This window comes from Hevea brasiliensis, chromosome 13, assembly GCF_030052815.1.
Source record: "Hevea brasiliensis isolate MT/VB/25A 57/8 chromosome 13, ASM3005281v1, whole genome shotgun sequence".
Taxonomy (NCBI): Eukaryota; Viridiplantae; Streptophyta; class Magnoliopsida; order Malpighiales; family Euphorbiaceae; genus Hevea; species Hevea brasiliensis.
In genome coordinates, this window is record NC_079505.1 from 16,553,291 (window position 1) to 16,576,505 (window position 23,215).

The 23,215-nt window shown below is 34.2% G+C and overlaps 1 protein-coding gene across 1 annotated transcript; it reads left to right on the plus strand.

The window, feature by feature from the left end:
• The first annotated feature begins 253 nt into the window (after positions 1 to 253).
• On the plus strand, positions 254 to 21,304 carry LOC110657424 (calmodulin-binding transcription activator 2). The gene is made up of 13 exons (XM_058131894.1): positions 254 to 433; positions 2,358 to 2,477; positions 3,495 to 3,610; positions 5,290 to 5,378; positions 7,610 to 7,652; positions 7,809 to 7,935; positions 8,411 to 8,536; positions 8,628 to 8,929; positions 9,839 to 10,375; positions 17,514 to 18,208; positions 18,761 to 19,343; positions 19,806 to 20,129; positions 20,840 to 21,304. The coding sequence occupies exons 1-13, from the start codon at positions 394 to 396 to the stop codon at positions 20,945 to 20,947; spliced, it is 3,210 nt and encodes a 1,069-aa protein (XP_057987877.1). The 5' UTR covers positions 254 to 393; the 3' UTR covers positions 20,948 to 21,304.
• Positions 21,305 to 23,215: the final 1,911 nt, after the last annotated feature.

The following is a 23,215-nucleotide window of genomic DNA, read 5'->3' on the forward strand; positions in this document are numbered from 1 at the left end:
TTAAATTTTAATTTCTAAAAAGCGAAAAAACCGCGTATGAAAAATATCTCTCTTCCAGATGTTCATATATAATTGGGCCAACTAGGATTGGAGACCCCACTTCTTTGACCATCACATCTCATCAGACTTTCCTTCCGGTTTCCACTTTCCAAGTCCACACTTTCCCCAGAGGAACTCAAACAAAATGTAATTACTAATTACTAATTAATAATTAATTAAATCATAATTATAAAATAATATAAATATTTGAAAATAAAACCTTCTGTTCGAAGAATGAATTTTCACTTCCTTCAAAACCCTCTCTCTCTATTCTTCTTGCTCTAAAATCTCAGCTTCCGTGTTTTTGGTTTCGATAGATCGATCAGTCAATCTCTTGCTTAGGTCCATCTTCTCATGGCTGATCGCGGATCGTATGGACTGGGTCCTCGATTAGGTTAGGTTTCAAGTTGAATGTCATTTTCTCGTTTAGTTTAATTATTTATTATTATTATTATTATTATTATTATTATTATTATTTTTCCTTTTCGTGTAGATTTAGATCCATTTGGTTTTTGCTGTGAAGTTTCGAAGTTGGGGTTTTGTTTGATTCCATTTCGATGTTTGGTTCCCTGGAAACTGTTTTCAGCTTTTGAATTTTCCATGAGAAAAATGATTTTTTTTTTCTTTCCCACCTAAGTAAGTAAAATTTTTGTGCCTTATCCTCAGAAATCTAATTAGTCAATGAACGGATAGAGAATTAAGCTGCTGACCTCAAGTGATGAAAGGCCATTCTTTATTTATGTGTATGAGGTGCACTTGCCTTAATTGAACATGGTCAAGTTCCCAATTTAAGTTGAACGTTTATACTGTTTTGGTATGACGGGTTATCCTTTCCTAGTTGTCAGGCGCAGAACTTAATCAAGCAGATGGTTGGGGCTTCCTTTTTTTTTTCCCCCTTCCCCTTGTGGGGGGTGGTGGGGTGGGGGACGGGTGGTCGTGTGGATGGGGTGAGGTAATGTGAAAAGGTAATGTAAAATTGAGGAATAAGGAATGTTACTGAAGAAACAATAGAAATTTTTTCTGTTGGGTGGGTGGAGGAGCAGTGCCAACCTAGTTTTGCCCCTGCTAGTTGTTTGTGTTCATAAATATATCATTTTACCTATCTTCCAAGGCACAACCAGGTTCACTGCTGGCACTTGGTGATTTCTAGTTACAATGTCAAGTTCATTTATTAGCTCTGATGGTGAAATTTAATTTTTCCCCCATAAGTAGCAACTACATGCAGGGATTTAGCGACTGTGTTTTCCATCTTGCAAATTTTGCTGTGAATCTAGTTTAGTTATCCATACCATGAACTATTTGCTATTCTAATTATTGAGGTAATTTAGACGACGTCTTCAGTTCTTTACCATGTTGAAGTGCCCTGGACTAAAGTCTCCCAGAGTCAATTTAACTTGTCATAAGCCTTAAAATGGACCCTAGATACAAAAATGGATTGGCAATGTGATATGTGGGCCTTGATCTTTTAAGCAATTGACAATTAGAGTAGACCATACACATACACAGAGGGGAAGGGGGAAAGATGGAGTTAACATTTACACACTTCCACATTCTAGAAGACTATTCAGTATGTGCCTTTATTGTTGCTTGTTGATTTGGACAGTTTTATATCTGTTGTATCCTATTTTTTACTTAATGATATACACTTCACCTTCTTGCCTAGTTAATGCATAAACACAATTTAAGTTATGTGATTGGTCTTGTTAAATTTGGAGGGAGTGCTTGGCTAATCATGTATTAATTTATTTTAATGTGGGCTTACATAAGTGATTGAGTTGCTTCACATATCAAAATGATTAGCCAATTTAATGTTGCAACTCAACCACTCATGTTTTGCCCTTTTACTTTACATTTTTTCAATGTGGAATTTCCAACACTCCCCCCTCAAGTGTAACTACATGATTGTCATTTAACAATTAGTTGGTATTTTAACTCAATATGGGCCCAATTAGCCTTTATGGGCGGTTGAAACTCATAATCCAGTCTGAGTTTTGATACCATATTAAATTTAGAAATAGTGCCAGGCAAATTATGTATCAATTCATTTAAATTTGGGCTTATATAAGTAATTGAGTTATTTTACACATCAAAATGATTAGCCAATTTAATGTTGCAACTCATCCGGTTATTCATTGCCCTTTTACTTCATATTTGTTCAATATGGGATTTCCAACAAGTCTCTCACCGATGTTGTTTGAATTATTGTTTCAACATTTTCTTATGGATTTGTCTTACATATTGCTTATTGATTTTTGCTTCTAATTGCTTGTACTATTGCATTTTCGATTGATTGACTTGGATTTTTTTTGGGTATGCAGACATTCAACAATTATTTTTAGAAGCCCAACACCGATGGTTGAGGCCTGCTGAGATTTGTGAAATTCTTCGTAATTATCAAAAGTTCCATATTGCATCAGAGCCTCCAAACAGGCCACCAAGTATGATTATTTAAACTAATATTAAACTGTTGGATCATAGGATTGCTTTGAGTTTTTCTAGTTCTTGGAGTCTTGTTTGGGATAGCAAGGGAGGAGGGTGGTTGGTTATCATTAATTATTGAATTTTTAGATTTGATGGAATGTGTAATTGTGTGTTAGGTTTGACACAATGCAAACCTAACACTTGCAAGTTTGTTACTTCTGCATTGTTACTTTATGCAGTTAATCATTGGATCTACTGCTTAATACCTCTTGTTTGTCTTAAGTAGTGGCTCTTTCTTTCGGCATTTTGTTGTGTGTGGGGTTATTTAATGGATTATGCCTGTCTTACTTTATGAAATGTTACTTCGGATTTTGGCTATTATCTGCTACCACGACCTCCAATACTTTGGAATTTACATGGCCTTGTTTTTGAAATGTGGAGTTGTTTGAGGACTTTTGTTTTTGATAGCTTATGTACTTGCTTTAATTTAGTTACTTGCTTTAATTTACTCACTATTATATATATATATATATATATATCTTTGAAAAGCTGACTTTGTTAGATTTGGTACAAATGATCATTTGGATTTTGCTTTTGGTGCAATGTGCCTGTGAAATAATTGACGTTAAGGGTCTTATGTTGTTTATGTTGCCTACCTCTCTCTCTTTTTTTCTTTTATCATGTATATATTATAAAATCTGTACGTGTTTATTATCAAAGGATTTTAGACCATTGAGCTGAATACATGTTAACCTTTAATTTAGGCAATTTATTTTTGTATTTTGAGTATTTGTTGCTACTTTTTCTGGGTTTTTACTAATTTTATACATTTGTTAACCTTGTCTTATTTTGTCACATGCATGCATGTCAATGCACATACCCAAAAAATGTGTATATGATTTTCTTAAGCTGATATCTCATATTTATAAGTTTAGTTAATTACCATCGTTTAATGTGCTGTTATTTTTTATGCTTGAATTTTGATGATTTATGTTTAGAAACATGATAGCCTTACACTTTCTTCACCATGCTAGGTGGTTCTCTCTTTCTTTTTGATCGGAAAGTTTTGAGGTACTTTAGAAAAGATGGACATAATTGGAGGAAAAAAAAGGATGGAAAGACAGTGAAGGAAGCTCATGAGAAGCTGAAGGTTAGTTTTCAAATGGATGGCATTCATTTGTGTTTCAAGCATGCTTGCATAACGAAGTGTATCTAGAACTACTCTTCTACAACACTGATTTAATATAGCAGCTTTGATGTTTAAGTAAAGGCTTAAGGTGCATTAAGGCAGAAAAGGGCCTTGGAGCTGAGGCACAAGGATCTCACCTTAGAGAGGTGAGAATTAAGACTATTAAGACACCTAATCCTACATAAAGCAACTATTCATATTATTAACATAAAACATTTATAACTTTTGCATTGATGTTTTTGAAATCCAAATTAAAAATAAAACCAAAGATGTTAAAAGGTCGTATAATCCCACATTCCAAAGCCACTAAACAGCAATAAACCCTAAAACAATTGTAAGACAACTACTGATTATCAAGAGTAACAGAGTCTCTTCCATCATCATCATCCAATTTAGATTCATGACTTTTCAGGTTCTCTTCTTTTCTTCATCGTCTTTATACTCTTCGAAATCAATCTTTTCCTCTTCCCCATTTCTATGTATTAAGGAGCATTGGCTGCCCTCAAATTAGAAGATGATGCTTTTGTCTTTTCCTTTGGCCAAGCACTTGGTGTGGATTTGTATGACATTTTTGCTTTTTATTGTTCTAGCATTGCGAGCATTCTTTTGGATTCCAGCATCTTTAGAATTTGGATGGAAAGGATCCGATTTAGTGCTGCAGAAAACCCTGAAATGTTTTATACCACCTTATGTAGAGCAGATGTTATTTGATTTGAAGCAATGTCACTTCTTTCTTTCTTTCTTTCTTATTTATTTATTTATTTATTTATGTTGTTTTAATTTGATGTGGTGTGAATGACATCATGGTAGGGTCACTTAACAAAGTTGGATAAATGGTTGAGAATTCAAGATCAAATGACATTTAAAAAAATTTGCAGAATTAAATAGTGCAGAGGCTTGCCTAGGTGCGCGTCTTATGCCTTTCTTAAGGTATGCGCCCTTATTAAGGTTGCCTACTTGTAATGTTTAAGCCTTGAGACACCAAGGGCTGCACTCCTTGTGATGTAGAACCAAGAACAACAACAAAGAACAAACAAGGACCAATCCTTGGAAAAAGAGAACTAATTCTCAAACTTACATTAATATCAGTAAATTGTCATAACAAAACTGAAAATAATTAAAATAACTAGAGACCTATTTATAGCGTTTGTATAACCCCTAGAAATATTAGGAATCCCAAACTAATTAGGATTTTAAAACCCTAATTCAATCCTAAGTAGGAATACTAAATTAAACAAAAATAACTAGGAAATAATGATAAGCCTATTAGTAAAATTAGGAATCCCAAACTAATTAGGATTTTAAAACCCTAATTCAATCCTAATTAGGAATACTAAATTAAACAAAAATAACTACGAAATAATAATAAGCCTATTAGTAAAATTTTAAACCTAATAAAACTTTTAAATTTTCTAGTTTTAAATGGAATATAATCCCTAAATTGTATTAGGATCTTCATCTTTCCATTCTGCATCACCTTGTGCCTTGTACCTTGTACCTTGTGCCTCAGGCATGCCTTTAACAACTATGCATCTTGCTGTTCTTCTGTGTTAGTGAACTCTTATTCTTTAATTGGAGATTTGTTTATAAAAAGATGTTCATAGAATTCCAAAAGTTTGATATTCTTCAAGCAAGTTTAGGTTGGAAGTGTTGATGTATTACATTGCTATTATGCCCATGGAGAAGAGAATGAGAGCTTTCAAAGGCGCAGCTATTGGTTGCTTGAACAGTAAGTATGAACTGATTTCTTAATTGATTTTACTGCCATTGATTCCTTGGGTGGCTGTTGGAATCATCTTATTGTCCTTAGAAATGCTATCATTACTTAGTCACAAGTAATTTAGTGTCAAACTTATGCTCTGGGATTCTTCTATTTTGTGCCATTCCTGAAGTAATATCTTAGACAACTTTGAAAATAAATAATTCTGGCTCATTTGAGTGCATAACGGAATTGGATTTTTGGAACTTTCTGCTCTTTTTGGTTGCATGTTGCAAAGTTGGAATTTATAGGCATTGTCTAAGATTTGTTTTGTGCATTGGTGTGACTTCATGTTTTGCATCTTCTCCAAATCAAGATTTATCTTATGGATGGAATAAATTAAGGAGCTTATCGTAGTATTCTACTTGGACAATATTGCTGGGAGATAGTATTATACTCAGGATTGTTCACAAGCAATCAACATACAGCTGTATTGGGAAAGCTTTTGCTGTTATCTTGCTGAGATTTTGGACATTTGGTAAAAAGATGACCATGTATCTATATATCAAGATTAGAACAATTGTAATTGGTAGGAAGCTTTTCTAAGAAAAGAAAAAACATAGCATTAAGATTCGAAAATTGATTAGTTTGGTTATAACACAATAAAGAGTAGAAGTCCTTGAGGTGTGTAATATGAAAAAGTTCTTGATGGAAACTTCTATGAGGGTGTTTATTCACTGCAGCAATTATATATATAGTTATAATAAAATAATTATATATATAGTTATAATTATTATTACTTTAAGCAAATGCTTGTTGTTTGTGTTGATAGTTTATTTTTAAATATTATTTTGTTTAAAAAGTAAATAATAATAATAATAAAATAATTAAGAAAATTACACTTAACGTTAGCTTCGTGTATATAGTTGTAATAATTTTTTTTACCTATAAAAACAAATACTATAGTTATTTCAACCATTACTTATAATACATTAATAATTGTTTATTATTTTTAATGGCAAAAAGTAAGTTGGTCATATATAAATTAATTTGAAAAAATTGTTATTTTGTTATTAATGATTTTTAATATGGTCATCTTAGTCCAAATAAAAAATAAAGTCTAAGCAACTACCAGTTGAAAGGAAAAAACCCCAAAATGGAACTTTTAGAATTAGCTGCTGTTGGGGACTGAAGCAGCTAACAATTGCTTTTGGGGCTGAAACAACTAACTGATAATTTAGTTATTTATTTACCCTGCTGTACCTAGCTGTTGGAGGTCAAAAAGCTGTCACCTAGTCTCTAATGGCTAAACCAAACACCCTTTTAATTGACTTGTTAGGATGTCTTGACCTTGTTCACTCAAAATCACTGCCATGTGCCTTTTTTTTTTTTTTTTTTTTTTTTGGGGTGGGGTGGGGAAGTGGAGATTGGGTTGGAATGGTTGGGAGAATATTTTTATGAGGGTTGAACATATTCTTTCTTTGATCTTCCCAAGATCTTTTTCTATTTGCCAAGGTTGTAAATTGAATGGATTCAATATTTTGATATTATATCCATTAATGATTTGGTCAATATTAATAATGAATAACTGGTTTTTAAATAAATTGAAATTGTCCATATGAGGGGCAACCTAAAAAAGAAATCATAAAGAAAGGGCTATCAATGGTATTGTTTAAATTATCTAAAAGCATATTTTGCATAATGTAAAAAAACATATTTCCTGAGACTAAGTTGGACAGAATGATCAAGCAGTACTTCCTATATCCTTTATTTTATATTTAATTCCCTGGATTCTTTCATTCTGAAAGAATAATAGTGAAAATGTTAATTACAATGGGGAAAAATGGATCTTTTCTGTGTGATAGAGGAAATGTTATTCAACCGTAAGTGGGTATTGGTGCCATAGGCTTCTTTTGGTCCTATGTCTATTAATAAATTTTTGTACACAAATGGGGGAGTTTTAAGGATTGGGCCTTCATATTGCAAATTTGCAATGCATTAGAAATTCCTTTCCAAATATTTCATTTGTTTTCTACTGTTTCTAATACACTTATTCCTCATGTTCTCTGAAAGTTCGAAGTTCTCACCTTTAATTTTTTAGAAAAAGTTCTTTAATTGCTTATTTGATACTCATAATATTTGTTTTTCTGAATAAAATTTGCTAATTTTTGTCTTTGAAATCATTATAGATCCTGTTTTGTGTTTGTTGTTTTATTCATTGTTTTTTTGTTTGATACCTGTTTGTTTGTTGACTGCTGCAGGGAACTGATGCACATAGTTTTTGTTCACTACTTGGAAGTTAAGGTAGTACACTCTACTTGTTCTTAATTATACTAGTTTCTTGTTTGAAATTGAGACATGGTTTTGGGAGAGTTTTTAAGTAGTACATGCAACTAAGTTCAGGTTGATTTAGTTCTAGTGCTCTAAAATAACAGCCATTTAAAACATGTTTTCCATCAGGGTAACAGGACAAATAGCAGCCCTTCAAATAGCTTAGTTGCAAGTCATAACAAAGAGCCTTCAGGAAATACAGATTCAACAAGCCCAACTAGCACTCTTGCATCCTACTGTGAAGATGCTGATTCAGGTATTTTCTGAGCATTATTTGTTTGATATTCATCCTTCTTTTTATTTTTTTTTTATTTTTTTTTTAATTTAAACTTTTAGTGCAGTGCTCAGATGACTCAATATAGATTTAAGTGTAAGATATAGGATGCTATCTTTTTTGGTCATTTTGGGGATTGCTTGGAGGGAGTGATAAGTTCAGAAACTCCTTGGAGTTTGGGTGTTGATTCCATATTTTACTTATCTGGTTGTAGACTATCTTTGTATTATTTCCCTGTTGTAATTTTTGTGGAAAACCTTTCTTTTTAGTGTTTTATTTACTGTTTATGGCTGGCAACCTCTTCAGTGCTTTTATCAATGGCTCTTTTTAACACACTCTATCCACGCCTAGCAATTAGCATGGCGTTGAAAATTTAAATTTCTATGCTCCATAATACACTTATTCACTATTCAATATGATATAAATCCTAGTTGCGATTTTTGTGCAATAAATGCAGCGGATAGTCAGCAATCAAATTCTGGACGCCACATATTTCTTGAGTCACCACAAATGCAGAGTAGTCCTGTGATAGACAAAATAAATAGTGGTGTGTTGAGCTCTAATTTTCTGCATCATGGTTCAGGTAAGATTTTTATTTTTATTTTTTTGCATAATTTATATCCACTAGTATCATTTATATTTTAACTTGATGATATTCCTGAAACCCTTTACAGATATTCATGAAGGTCAGTCATCAATTCCTGTAGTAGGTCCAATCTCATATGTTCATGAAGATGGAACTGGAACTAATGGTGGTACTTGCATTACTGAGTCTGAGAGCTTGGCATCCTGGGAGGAGATCTTGGAACAATATACAATGGGAAACAAAAGTGCTCCTTCTAATTTATCAATGAGTTCCATTCAATCTAATCCTACTGGCATTGGAAGGAATGAGATTTTCAGTGAGATTTTAACTAGTGGCATTGCTGCCAAAGATGAGCATGGTGGTTCTTTGCTAATGGAATCACATTGGCAGGTATTTAACTCTGTGATAATAGGGAGAAGAAAAAGAGAATTTTGTGGAATTATAGCTTGATAATCTTCTCAAGCCATGTATTGTATATTTATATACAATTACAGGATCCTATAAAGGAAGATATGCATAATCAAGGAATCCCTTGATTATAGGGATTGAGTTAATCCCCTAGTTTACAGATATACACAATCCTATTTTAACAAACTTATTAATGTGTCTGCCATTTCTTTTTGTACTATATTTATTGAATTTGGGTGAAAAGGTTAACAACTGAGATTGTAAAGCATTCCTTTTCAGTTTCTAGTTTGTGTTCTCCAGAAATGCTGAATCACAAACACCTATATGTGCAAAGCACACATGTTACTTCCTGCAGCTACAATTGTCTTGCTGTGTATCTACTGACAACTTTACATGAAAATATTAATAACTGGTTTCTAGAACATTCATTTTTTACTTTGTGATTTTTGTTCTATTTATTTTTTATGGATGGGGATGTGTTTTGGCTTTTTTGGGAGGGGGAGGAGGGGTGAGGGTGGGGGAGGGAGAGAGAGAGAGAGAGAGAGGGAGGAAAAATATAAACCACAAACTTAACTGGAGGGTTCTCTGTGAAACCCTCCTTCTGCCTAGAGCTTTTATTGTATGATCCTTCGAAAATATGAGCTGCCAACTTAACACTACATACTAACAAAGAAAAAGTTTGAGATGGCTGTTTACGAAAAACAAATACTGCATGTTCATTGGATGTGAAGTAAAATTTCCTGATAAACTAAGTAGTTATGCACTGAATTGTATTATATTTGTGTTTGTATCCCTTGAGTTCCTAGTGTGCTAATTAATTTTTTACATAAATTCTGGAGGTTTTATTTCCTGTGTATCATGCTAATGCTATAGTTTAAGTGGTTTATCCAGATTCCTTTCGAGAACAGTTCCTTGGACTTGCCGGAAGGCCCTATTGACCAAACACTAGATTTGGAGTTGGCATATAATTTGGATCCCAGGTTGTTTGATCAAAGATCTCATAATGTGGATCTACAAAATACGTTTGAGGAATTTTTCTCTGGTCCTGTTCAGCACAATGAAGAAGTTGTGCAGAACCACCTTCAAATGCAGCTCACAAATGCAGAACCACAATCTGAAATGCACACAAAATCTGATAACGAAATGTCTGTGGGAGAAAATATTAAATATGCTTTCGTTGCTAAACCGCCATTATTAGATGGGGAAGAGAGCTTGAAAAAAGTTGACAGCTTTTCTCGGTGGGTTACTAAAGAACTTGGAGAGGTGGATGATTTGCATATGAGGTCGACGTCTGGTCTTTCATGGAGTACTGTTGAATGTGGAAATGTGGTTGATGAAGAATCATTGAGCCCCTCTCTTTCGCAAGACCAACTTTTCAGCATTGTTGATTTTTCACCAAAGTGGGCATATGCTGACTCAAAAACAGAGGTAATTTGATATCTGTTTCTTATTTGGAAAGGAGCTTTATGTTAAGCTTCAGTCAGGCAATTGTTTGTGGTTTTCATGAATTTGCATTCTTTATTTTCCTTTAATTGTTAAAGTGGCACTTTTGCATTTGCCATGAATCTTTATTACATTTATGTTAATTAATTTCTTGTTGTACTTCTTGGCAACTTAGCCACTAACATGGATCTGTGACTACTATGATGGATTTTATGCCCAATTCACAAGCTGTTTTTCAAACCCTGCTATTTTTTTTGGTGATTGAAAAACCACACTATGCTCTAATATTTTTTGTCACTAGAGCACATGAAACTCCCTTTCTATTTTATTGTGTATCATTGTATATATTACTCTTTCCCCTATTTGAGTGCATTATTTGCCAGTCCCCTTGCTTTTCTCAAGTGTGCTAACCCATATTGTTAAAGGAACATCCCTGATGTGTCTCAGACTCAGGGCTTGACAGGCCAGTGGGCAACCTAACCGTGTCACATGTCTTATTGCCTAGGCATGTGCTTTGTGGCTAATTCTAGAATACACCCGGTGCAGTGCTCTGTAACTCATAAAAATATGAATTCTCCTTGAAATATGGGAAGTGGATCCCATGTAGTATGTTAGTGAGGGTGCATTTTCATTCGGTGCACCGGATAATCTCCCTTGCTCTTATATTTTGGCTACGACCATTTTTTTTTGTCCTGCTATTTGTTGTTATTTATTCTAAACTATTGATACAGGGCTGAATATTATTTTGTGGTGTACCGTAAACATAAAACCAATCTAATTAAGTTGAAATTAACAAGAAAAAGAACAAAGACAAGTACTGGACAAGTGTTATGGTATTTTCAATTAAAATAACGCCCATGAAAAAATAAGAAAAAAGGAGAATTCTGCCAAAAAGAAAGAACAGAAGAAAACAGTGCTCCAAATAGGGCGGGGTTCTACTATGGATTATTTTTTTCCTAGACCAGGTATGCGTCCTCGCATATGGAGCCAAACCAATGCCTTGTAGCTTTTTGAACTGTATTCTAAAACTTATGTTTTATTGTAGCACGTTTTTGAATCAAATACAAAATGCTGAAAATACCATTGGCCCAGTCTAGGCAATAATTTTCAGGGGTTCCATAGTCCCTTCTAACCAGTCTATTCACTTTCTCTCTTGCTTCATTCTCCTTTATTCTTCAACTAGGGCCCTTCGTTTTTTAACTTTTCTTTTTTCTAGTCTCTTTTCTCTTTCTTGGTCCTCTGTTTTCCCCCTTTTTCTCCCATCCTGTCTCTCTCTGATCCTTTGTTTTTTTGTTCACTTATTTCCTTTTTTTTTTTCCTTCCCTTCTTTTTTCCAATTGATTTCTGAGAAACCTTGATTATTGTTATCTTGCACTCTTAAATAGATAGGTGTTGATATTAAATATGCATTCTAATGTTTTTGTCTTCCTCTATATTTTTTGAGCTGTTATGCCTTGCCATATTCTGATAATTCTAGCATTAATTATTCCACAAGATATCCTACACACATAGCACATTCTTGTTGAATCCAAGGGAAAGCTTTAACTCTTAACTGCAGATATTTTTTTTCCTTATGAATGTATGATGTGTGTAGAAAGAGATGTAGAAAGAGATGATTCTCATTGATTTTAATTAATCTGTACATGGGTATTTATATACAATTGATTCCTATAATTGTGTTATACTAATTAGGAAGAAATCCTAAATAAGAAATCCTAAATAGGAATACAGAATACAGAATATACACAGAAATAATATAATGATTGACTTTCCATAACACTCCCCCTCAAGTTGGAGCATAGATGTTAATCATGCCCAACTTGTTACAAATGTAGTCAATCCTAGCTCCATTCAGAGCTTTTGTGAAAATATCTCCTAAGCTCTCCGGTTTGATATGTCTTGTTGAGATGATCATTGTTGAATCTTTTCACGAACAAAGTGACAATCAATCTCAATATGTTTGGTCCGCTCATGAAATACCGGATTAGAAGCAATATGGAGAGCGACTTGATTATCACACCACAATTTCGCGAGTTGGGGTCTTAAAACTGTCTCATCTAGTAATTGAAATATCCACATTACCTCACATACCGATTGTGCAATGGCTCAGATTCGGATTCACACTAGATCGAGAAACTACACTCGCTTCTTGCTTTTCCAAGACACCAAATTTCCTCCAACAAAAACGCAATATCCAAGAGTTGACCTCCTATCAACCTTAGATCCGGCCGATCGGCATCGAAAAACATTCAACATTCAAATGCCCATGATTACCATATAACAAACCTCTTCCTGGAGCTCCTTCGGATAGCACAAGATTTGTCCCAAGGCTTCCCAATGAGCAACGGTTGGGAAGACATAAAGCGACTTACCACACTAACGGCATAAGCAATGTCGGGAGTGTGATGAAGGTAGTTCAATTTTTCTACCAATCTCTGTATCTCTCTGGATCTTCAAACAACTCACTATCCCCGCTATGATTGTAAATTTGGAGTCATTGGTGCACTACAAGGCTTAGCACCTAATTTTCTGTCTCTGTCAATAGATCGATGACATATTTTCTTTGAGACAAGAAAATACCCTTCTTACTTCTCATAACTTCAATACCCAAAAATACTTTAATAATCCCAAGTCTTTGGTCCAAACGGGTTTGAGAAAAGTTTTAAGAGATGAAATACTGCAGAGTCACTCCCGGTGATGATAATGTCATCCACATAGACTACTGGAGAATTAGACCACCTCAGTTGCTTATAAAATCTTGAGTGATCACACTTACTCTTTTGCATACCAAATTCTGTCTTGTTTCACGAATCTTCCAAACCAGGCCCTAGGACTTTGTTTCAAGCCATAAAGAGACTTAGAAGCCTACAAACTTTACCCAACTCCCCGAGCAACAAACCCGGTGGTTGCTCCATATACACCTCCTCTGAAGATCACCATGAAGGAAAGCATTCTTGATATCCAATTGGTGCAGGGCCAATCATATGTAGTGCTAAAGAGATAAACAAGCGAATGCAGTAAGTTTAGCTACAGGAGAAATTGTGTCAGAGTAATCAAACCCATATGTATGAGCATATCCTTTTGCTACAAGGCGTACTTTTAACCTAGCCACAGAACCATCAGGATTTACCTTTACTGTAAATACCCATTTGCAACCAATAGCTTTCTTACCGATGGGCAAAGGCATGTTCCCATGTACCATTAGCATCTAAAGCCTCCATTTCTTCTTTCATAGCACACACCCGGGATGAGACAGTGCCTCACCAACGGTATTAGGGATAGGAACAGAGTCTAAAGAAGTAACAAAACACCGAGAACAATAAGACAATTGATTATAAGAAACAAAAGAAGAGATAGGGTAAGTACATGAACGTTTACTTTTATGAAGAGCAATGGGTAAATCTAGATCGATCATGATCGGTGTGAGTGCAGGATCTCCCAACGAAGTAGCTAGTGGAGGATCTCGAGTCGGTAATCTCAATCTCTGGAATAAACATGAACAACGGGAGGCCGAGTAGGTCTAGAGACGAAGAAAGCAGTGTGAGAGAGGACTAGACATTGATTGGGCGATATATTAAGATATCATCCTCCTCCCCGACTCTCATACACAGATGATTGAGAAAAAATGGAGTGGACTCAAAAATGTGACATCTGCGTAAACAAGATAACGATTAAGAGTAGGAGAGAAAGCAGGTACCCTTTTTGAATCAGGAGTACCCAAGGAAGACACATTTGAAAGACTTTGGATCCAATTTAGTAACCTGCGGACGAACATCACGTACAAAACAAGTACAACCAAAAATACGGGGTTCAACAGGAAACAAAGATTTTGTAGGGAACAAAGCGGTATAAGGAATATTCCCATTAAAGACAGAAGACGGTATACGATTGATCAAAAAACATGCCGTAAGCGCATCCGCCAAAAGTGTTTAGGAACTTTCATCCAAAAAGAAGAGCACGAGTTACCTCAAGAAGATGCGATTTTTCTTTCGCCACGCCATTTTGGGATGGGGTATCCACACAGGAAGACGATGAAGAATGCCATTTTGTGTCATGTAAGATGAAATTGTCTTTGAAAAATATTCTTTAGCATTGTCACTTCTTAATATGCATGTAAATATTAAATTGAGTTTTGATTTCATTACAAAAGGCACAAAAGATAGAAAACAACTCAGAACGATTCTTCATTAAATATAACCAAGTAACACGAGAGTAATCATCAACAAAAGTAACAAAATAACGAAATCCAGTTTAGAAGTACAGTAACAAGGACCCCAAACATCGAATGAACTAACTCAAAAGGGGATGAAGCGTTTATTGATTCTAGACACGAAGGCAAACGATGATGTTTTGCAACCGACACGACTCACATTCTAGTCTTGATAAAGATCAAATCGAGGACACAACTTCTTCATGGTAGACAAAGAAGGATGACCCAATCTACAATGAGCTTCAAGAGATGTTACGATCGGAGCAAACAAGCGACCGGTACATGATTTTCCGAATGTAGAGACCACGACTCACGTCCTCTACCAATAACTGCTTCGTCGTAAGATCACGAAACAAACACCGATCGAAAAAGGAAATAGAACAATTTAAGGTACGAGTAAGTTTACTAACGAAAGTAGATTAAAAGAGAAATTTGGTAGACACAAAGCAGATGACAAAGAAATTGACGAAGTTGGATTCGCGATTCGAACCCATGACACAAGAAGTAGAACCATCGGCTAAAGTATGATGAGGAAGTGGGATTAGGGAAAGCGGATAGAAGACTAGAATTACGTCATGTGATCTGTTGCACCGAATCAATAACCCATTTGGATGAGGAAGACACAAGGCATGTAGTGGATTTACTCGACTCGTGATCGCATGATAGGGAAGTAGGCTTTAGAGATGCACGATCTTTGGGAAAAGCGTGCAAAATCTTCTGCAGATACCAAAGCAGTTTTCTCAGAGGAAGATCTGTAGAATCCTCACGCCATATTTGCCATCTGATCGCGATTTTTCCTCTGAAGTCATGGACAATTATATTTTGTATGGCTGTGCTCATGACAATAATAACAAATGACTCCTCTTGAGTCTGATTAGAACTAGCCTCTCCATTACGCTGATTACATTGCTGTAATTCCTCCTCTACTTCCTCTTCTATTACCTGTTGTCCATTTGAATTACGGCTAATAAGAGCACTCTTGCGGTGTGAAGATTGGGTACTCTGCACGTAAGGACCCGTGTGAATGTTTCATGCAAAGAGGAAATCTCGAGCTGGAAAGAATCGAGATTTAGCGATCTCATACTCAAGGAAGGCTGCAGAAAACTCATAACGATTGCTCGTTGGGCTCTGAACTTTCACATCGTAACTAAAAGGCAACAATACATTAAGTTCCTCATATACCCGTTTAAAATCCATAAAATAAGTCGTGAGAGACTTATTCTCTTTCTCAGCACGGTAGAATGCCTTACAAACATCATAAATACGGGAGATATTCGCTTTACGAATCTGAGAAAATCTAAGTAATCCATCAATTCTTTAACAAATTCACAGTGATTAATTAAACTAATTACCTCACCGTGAATCGAGTTCGCTGCAAAAACAACCGCGTCCTCCTTAGCCAAGTTTGTTGTGTATCATCGATAGGTGGATCTTTAGTAAGGTGATCATCCTTATCAATGCTACGCAAATAGACCCTATGATCTTACTCCACTCCGGTAATTTGAACCATTAAGTTTGTGTTCCGTGATCTTAGTCATCATCGAATCACATCGAAATAACATTCTTATTGTCCGCCATTTGTTGAGACAAAGAAACTAACCAAAACGCTAATCCAAAGTCTTGTGACAACAAAATAATCCAAAATCACAAATCAAGTAAATACGAAATAGGATCGAGAGCCAAACCTCGAAGTCCTTTAATGGTGTCTTGGATCGAACAAAGACACAGTGGTGGAATGAGGGGATTGAGGCGACGCTGGCAATGTTGATCGGAATCGAAACGGCCGGTCGGCGGCCAAGGTCTCTCCTGAGCTGGGTGGTGAGAACAAATAGTCACCCTAGATGGCCTGCTCTGATACCATGTAGAAAGAGATGTAGAAAGAGATGATTCTCATTGATTTCAATTAATCTGTACATGGGTATTTATATACAATTGATTCCTATAATTGTGTTATACTAATTAGGAAGAAATCCTAAATAAGAAATCCTAAATAGGAATACAGAATACAGAATATACACAGAAATAATATAATGATTGACTTTCCATAACAATGTGAATTTTGAATTCTCTAGCAAATTTTATTTCGTATGTCTCGTTCTCACCTCTCAAAGATGTGCATCCATACCTTGCACGTTTAATGCCTATGTGCCTTGTAGTCTTATTTATTTGTGTTACTTTGCTCTTCCTGCTAATTCATGATTTTTGGAATTTACTACTTAGGGCCTGTTCCCTTGTGGAAAACTAGGGTAATTCTATGGAAAAGCTTTCTAAGAAAACTGAAAAACAGAGTTTTGTGTTCATATATGCCAGTTTTCCAAATGGAGACCTAGAAAACTAGTTTTCCAAAATTTAAATAAGATTTGAAAAATAATTTTAAGTTTTTCCATTGCTTTCCTTTACAACAAAGATACTGTTTTCCAAATGAAAAACTATTATTTTTTTACAACCAAAATTATGCTATAACTTTTTAATTTCTAAAATTGAATAATTATTTAGAAAAATATTTATTTATAATGATAAAAAGTTAATCATATTATTATAAAATAAATGAATTATGCATATTAAAAAATTTTAAAAATAAAATAAGTTTTAAAATATTTTTTAGAATTTTTTTTTGTAAAAATTTTAAAAATTAAATAAGTTTAAAATTTTTTTTGGAATGATTTTTTTAATTATAAAAGATATGAATAATTTTTATAATTTTTTTAAATCAGAAAATTGTTTTCTATTACTTACCGGTGAACGCGTTTTCTATGTTTTCCATAGAAAGTGAAAATTGTAGTTTTCTTAGTGGTAAATGGAAAGCAGAAAATTGTTTTCCACAAGTAAACAGACCTTAATGTCTTTAAATTCTATATGGTAGTATAAGGAAGATGAAAAATTTCTTGCTTCTCATTTTCTTCTGTAAAACAGGTTCATATTATTGGAACATTTTTGAGGAGTCAGCAAGAGATGGCAAAATGTAATTGGTCTTGCATGTTTGGGGAAGTTGAAGTACCTGCTGAGGTTTTGGCAGATGGGATTCTTTGTTGCTATGCTCCGCCTCACAATGTTGCAAGAGTTCCTTTTTATGTTACATGTTCCAACAGGTTGGCTTGTAGTGAAGTGCGAGAATTTGATTATCAGGTGGGTTCTACTCGAGATGTAGATGTCAAAGATGTTTATGGTGCTACTACCAACAAAATGCTTCTGCATCTGCGACTTGAGAGGTTACTGTTTGTAAGAGCTTCCAGTCCTCCAGATCATCTCTTTGATGGTGCTAGAGGGAAACAGAAATTGGTCAGTGAGATCATTTTATTGAGGGAGGAAGATGAAGGTTGCCAAATTGCGGAACGAACCTCAGAGAGACATCTGTCCCAAGATGAAATAAAATGGCAGGTTCTTAAGAAGGCAATGCAAGAGAAGTTGTATTCATGGCTTCTTCATATGGTAGCTGAAAATGGCAAAGGGCCTAGTGTCTTGGATGATGATGGGCAAGGCGTGCTACATTTAGCAGCTGCTCTTGACTATGACTGGGCTATAAAGCCAACCTTGACTGCTGGAGTCTCTATCAATTTCCGTGATGTGAATGGATGGACAGCCCTTCATTGGGCTGCATTCTATGGCAGGCAAGAACCAGATTTTTCTAACATTTGTTAGAACAGGGCTTCACTTGCACTGCATTTGAAAAGCAACTTTGATTATTTGTTCATTGGCCTAGAACCTTATTTCTGAATTTAGGTGCATTTCAAACAGAAGGGTCCCAATTAGGAAGTTCTGTTGAATGCATTCTTGTATTTGCATGTATTAGAAAGATGAGTTCATATCATTGCATATTTTAAGTTGTATAGGGGAATTTGATGGACAGATAACCTCTTTTTCTCTGTTCTCCTAAACATGTGGGTGCTGACTAGGATCCCTTTGCTAATTATCTGTAGGGAAAAATACTGAAACTCTCTTTTCTACTTATCTTTATAAGCTCTGCAAGGTTGAAGCTGCCTATTGATTTGCTTTTTTCTTATTCCGACACATTTCTTGCAAATATTTAATAGCTAGCACAAAACATATCAAGGCAAACACAACTTCCTGGGTCATGTTAAAACAAATTTGTATCAGATGCTATATAATGTATGACAAATGGCAATACTAATAGTTGTTGATTAAAAATTTGTAAAATGCAGAGAGCAGACAGTTGCTGCCCTTGTCTCATTGGGTGCAGATACTCGGGTATTGACAGATCCATCTCCAGAATTTCCTTTGGGTAGAACTCCGGCAGACCTTGCTTCAGGCAATGGACACAAAGGAATCTCTGGCTTCCTTGCAGAATCATCTTTGACGAGCTACCTACAATTGCTTACACTAAATGATCCTAAGGAAGGTGGTGCACCAGACATTTCAGGAATGATGGCTGTGCAAACAATTGCAGAACGGATGGCGACTCCTGTGAATGATGGCGATGTGCCTAATGTGCTGTCACTGAAGGATTCACTGACTGCCATTCGTAATGCTACACAAGCAGCTGATCGTTTACATCAAGTATTCAGGATGCAATCATTCCAGCGGAAACAGTTAACTGAGTATGGTGATGATGATTTCAACACGTTGGATGATCGTGCTCTTGCACTTATAGCCGCCAAGACACACAAGCCTATGCATTCTGATGGACAAGTCAATGCTGCAGCTATTCAAATCCAGAAGAAGTTCCGTGGTTGGAAAAAGAGAAAAGAATTCCTGATAATTCGGCAAAGAATTGTTAAGATACAGGTTTGTTTTTGCTTCTTTTTTTTTTTTTTCAGCTTCAGGATTTATTTCGTCTCACTTAAGAAATTGTCTGAGCAGTAATTCCATATTGCCTCTGTTCAGTCTGTTGGTTCTACTTGAAAAGTGGCTTATTTTATTATCAGTTAAGATAAAACATTGTTGAAGACAATGGAGTGAGCGTATAATTTGTCTAAGTTTCTTCTTTAAGAACATAGATTGTCATTATGGATGATAGAGTCTTAGAGTTGGTTGGCTATGTGGTTTCCAGCTGGCTGCTAATCAACAGTGGATGTATGCTTTCTTATATGATTTGGACATTTGAAGTGCTACATTTACTTGTTATAAGATTAGTCAATGCTGCATCAAATTAATAAAAAAGAATCCCTCGTTTAGCTCTTTTAGTTGCTGGGTTATTGTATTGTGTTTAGTGTATTTTTTTCTGACTTTTGACTTCATCATATGAAGGCCCATGTGAGGGGACACCAGGTAAGGAAGCAATATAGAACAATAATCTGGTCAGTTGGAATTTTGGAGAAGGTTATTTTGCGTTGGAGACGTAAAGGAAGTGGTCTGCGGGGATTCCGCCGAGATGCACTTACTAAGGATTCCAATATGCAATGCGTGCCTCAAGAAGAGGACGATTATGATTTTCTGAAGGAAGGAAGGAAGCAAAATGAGGAGAGGCAGCAAAAAGCACTAACCAGGGTGAAATCCATGTATCATTGTGAGGAAGGACAAGCTCAATACAGAAGGCTGCTGACTTATTTTGAAAACCTCCAGGAAACTCCGGTATACTTATCTATCTATTTAAGCAGGCAAACTAGCTGTTTATCTATGTGATATATATGTTTGTTTTATTTTGATTTACTAAAGTTTTTCAAACTTTTTGGATTTAGTTTGCTAACTAATGCAATCTACTTTTCCCAGAGTAACATCGAATATGTTATAAATGCTTTTACACGATAGCTCACTCTGTATTGAGAGATCACTGTTTAACATTCTGTGCATTGCATCTTCTAATTTTTATCTCAAAGCCATGTTACTACATGTTTTAGAATTGTGTACTGATATAGAATGCCCCATCCCTTATGACGAAACATTTACTGTCAAACCAGCCTTGTTATTTCATGTTTTAGAATTGTGTACAGATATCACAAAGTATGCAGCTTAAAACTTATGCTAGGGTTTTGTCTCATCTTGGTATTTTTCTACACTGCTGTTTGCATATGTAGGGCTGTGAAATGAATATTTGAATTATTCAAGTCCTTGTAAATGCCTTTAGAATTTTCTTTTCCCCACATTCTTCCCATCTTGGTTTTGATGCTTATATGTGCATGTAAATGTCGCATTTTATAGTTTCAAATAATTCACTCAGTTCAGCTATTAATAAAACATTTCTTGATATATATATATATATATATATATAGCCCTAAAGTCTAATGAATGGGTTACTCAAATTCTAATAGATTGGTGACAACCTTTCGCCCATTTTCTTTCAGGAATGTGATATGGTTCTGAGCAGTCCCAATGAAATGAGGTATGCTAATGAAGAACTTTATGATTCACTTTTGGACGATGACACTTTCATGTCAATAGCATTTGAGTGAACTTGCGCTGTATTGATATGCCCCAGCTGTAGATAGATGAATGCCCTAACTTTATTACCTGTATTATGTAAATATCTAACCAATGTAGAAACTAGTACCTCTGTCATAATACGAGGGTTCGTATACATAGTGTGGACAAGCAATAGCTTACTTCTCAGGTTCTGCTTTTAATTTTCGGTGATTTTTGTTCAGTCTTTAAAAGGGCATTAGTCTATTTATTTCATTAGAAGACAAGACTACCGATTCTGTAATAATTTCTTGTTTGAGATTGATTTGTAAAAGTGTGATGTGTAGCATTTGATTTTAAACATTTTGTTGACTGTGTTGAAGCATTGCAATTTCAGAAGCCTTATTGAATTTTGATTCATTGATTTTTTGCATTGCATGCATCTCTTTAAGGGTAATTAAAACATTTTCTCAAATAATACATTTTCTGAAGGTAATTAAATAAAATGGAAAAAAAAATCAATTACCAGTCTGGCTCTTGCATGCATGCTTTAATCCAAGAACCCAATTAATATGGAATAAAGAGTCGCTAGCAGAAGGAAGGAGAGATCAATGGAGCTCATTATCCTTGTTGGTCCTCTTGTGCTTTGGAGGCCCTGTTGATGACAATCAAATGAAGGTAATTGGCGCTGCACAGAAAGAAGTTTTCAAGAATTTACAATGATGGAAGTTGTTCTTTATTGTGCCCGAGTTGAGGAAGAAGTTTGTTAAGTGTGGAAGGAGTTCATTGAGATAACGACTAACTGCAATAACGTTTTTCTTTCCATGATAAGAGCGAGAAGGAAAATCCAGAAAGAAAGTTCAAAAGAAGTACTAGGGATAACAACGGATTGGATTTTTTCAAGTATTTGATTTGACTGAATTCTAATAGTATGGGTTTGGATATTATATAATCGAGTTTGAGATGAGTTCAGGTTTGAAAAATAATATTCGTGACAGGTCAGATTGGATCGGGTTTTACATATTAGGTATTCGTTATCCGAACTTGTTTACATAAATATTTAATTAAATATAAAATATATATTTTTATAATAATATTTATAAATTTTTATATATTTTATTTTATATAAAATGAAATTTAAATATTTTATTAAATTATTAAAATTTTAAAATATAAATTATTAATTAAAATAATTTTTTATATAAAATATTAATTAAAATATATAAAATTAAATGAGTTTTAATTTTTTTCGAATAATAATAATTGGATTTGAAAGAATTCGGCTAATTAAAAATAAATTTTAGATGGGTTTAGAATGAATTCAAGTTTTAATAATATTAATTGGATTCGAATTCAATTTGCGAGTAAGTACTGTTCAGATGTGCCTTCCCTACGTTGAGCTTCCTGGACAAGAGAGTAATCTTGAAGAAAATCAAATGGCGTGCATTCGTTATGGGCGGTAACCATTCAACAGCCACCGTGTGGATCATGGCATCCATTGTCAAGTGCCGTTACGACTTACGATCCTATTGCAATAAAATTTTCTCTCACTAACAAGATGTACATATAGAATTAAGCTCTGTAAACTCGTTAGCCGGCTTTTGAGATGCGGCTCTTCTAAGTTTATATTAATGTTATTTCATTTTTAGTTTTCATAAAAAATTATTTTATTATAATATTAATGGTCATTAATTATAATAATTGTTGTTATTATTTACAATAAAAAAATAATTTAGTTTAATAATATAATTAAACTAAAATTTACAAAAATTTTAAATATATTTATTCAATTAAATTTGAATATGTTCATAATTATTTATTTATTGATCATAATGATATTATTTTTTTTTTAAATTTATTTATTTATTTATCATATATGAGTGGTGATATATTTTAATTTATATGTTAACTGATTTATTTTTTCATAGAAAATAAATTAAAAAATAAGACAAGAAATGCAATTTTATTAAAAATCTAATTGATCGGTAAAGATTGAAAATAAAATATTAAAATGAGACTATTATAGTTACTTACGTGCTATAAATTTTAATAATAAAAATAATCAATATTTTTGCGATATAGAGACCCTGATTTCTCATATATGTTGTAAGGGCCAAGAAATGGAAGTAAAGATTCACCAATCTGAAACTCAAAAGATATTATTTCTAATAAAGTTGTTCTTACAAATTGAGAGAGTCTCTCTTAAATAAATTAAATATATAAGAAAAATGCTATATAACTGTAACTTTATTTATTAAATAATATTTTAATAATAATTTAATGTTAATTTTATTATTTTTAATTATAAATACAATAAATCA

Bases quoted from the DNA above. Each gene is read 5' to 3' on its own strand.
- LOC110657424 (XM_058131894.1), top strand. From the start codon at position 394: ATGGCTGATCGCGGATCGTATGGACTGGGTCCTCGATTAG. The intron at 7,653-7,808 runs GTAGTACACTCT...GTTTTCCATCAG, and splicing joins TTCACTACTTGGAAGTTAAG to GGTAACAGGACAAATAGCAG. The intron at 8,930-9,838 runs GTATTTAACTCT...TGGTTTATCCAG, and splicing joins TAATGGAATCACATTGGCAG to ATTCCTTTCGAGAACAGTTC.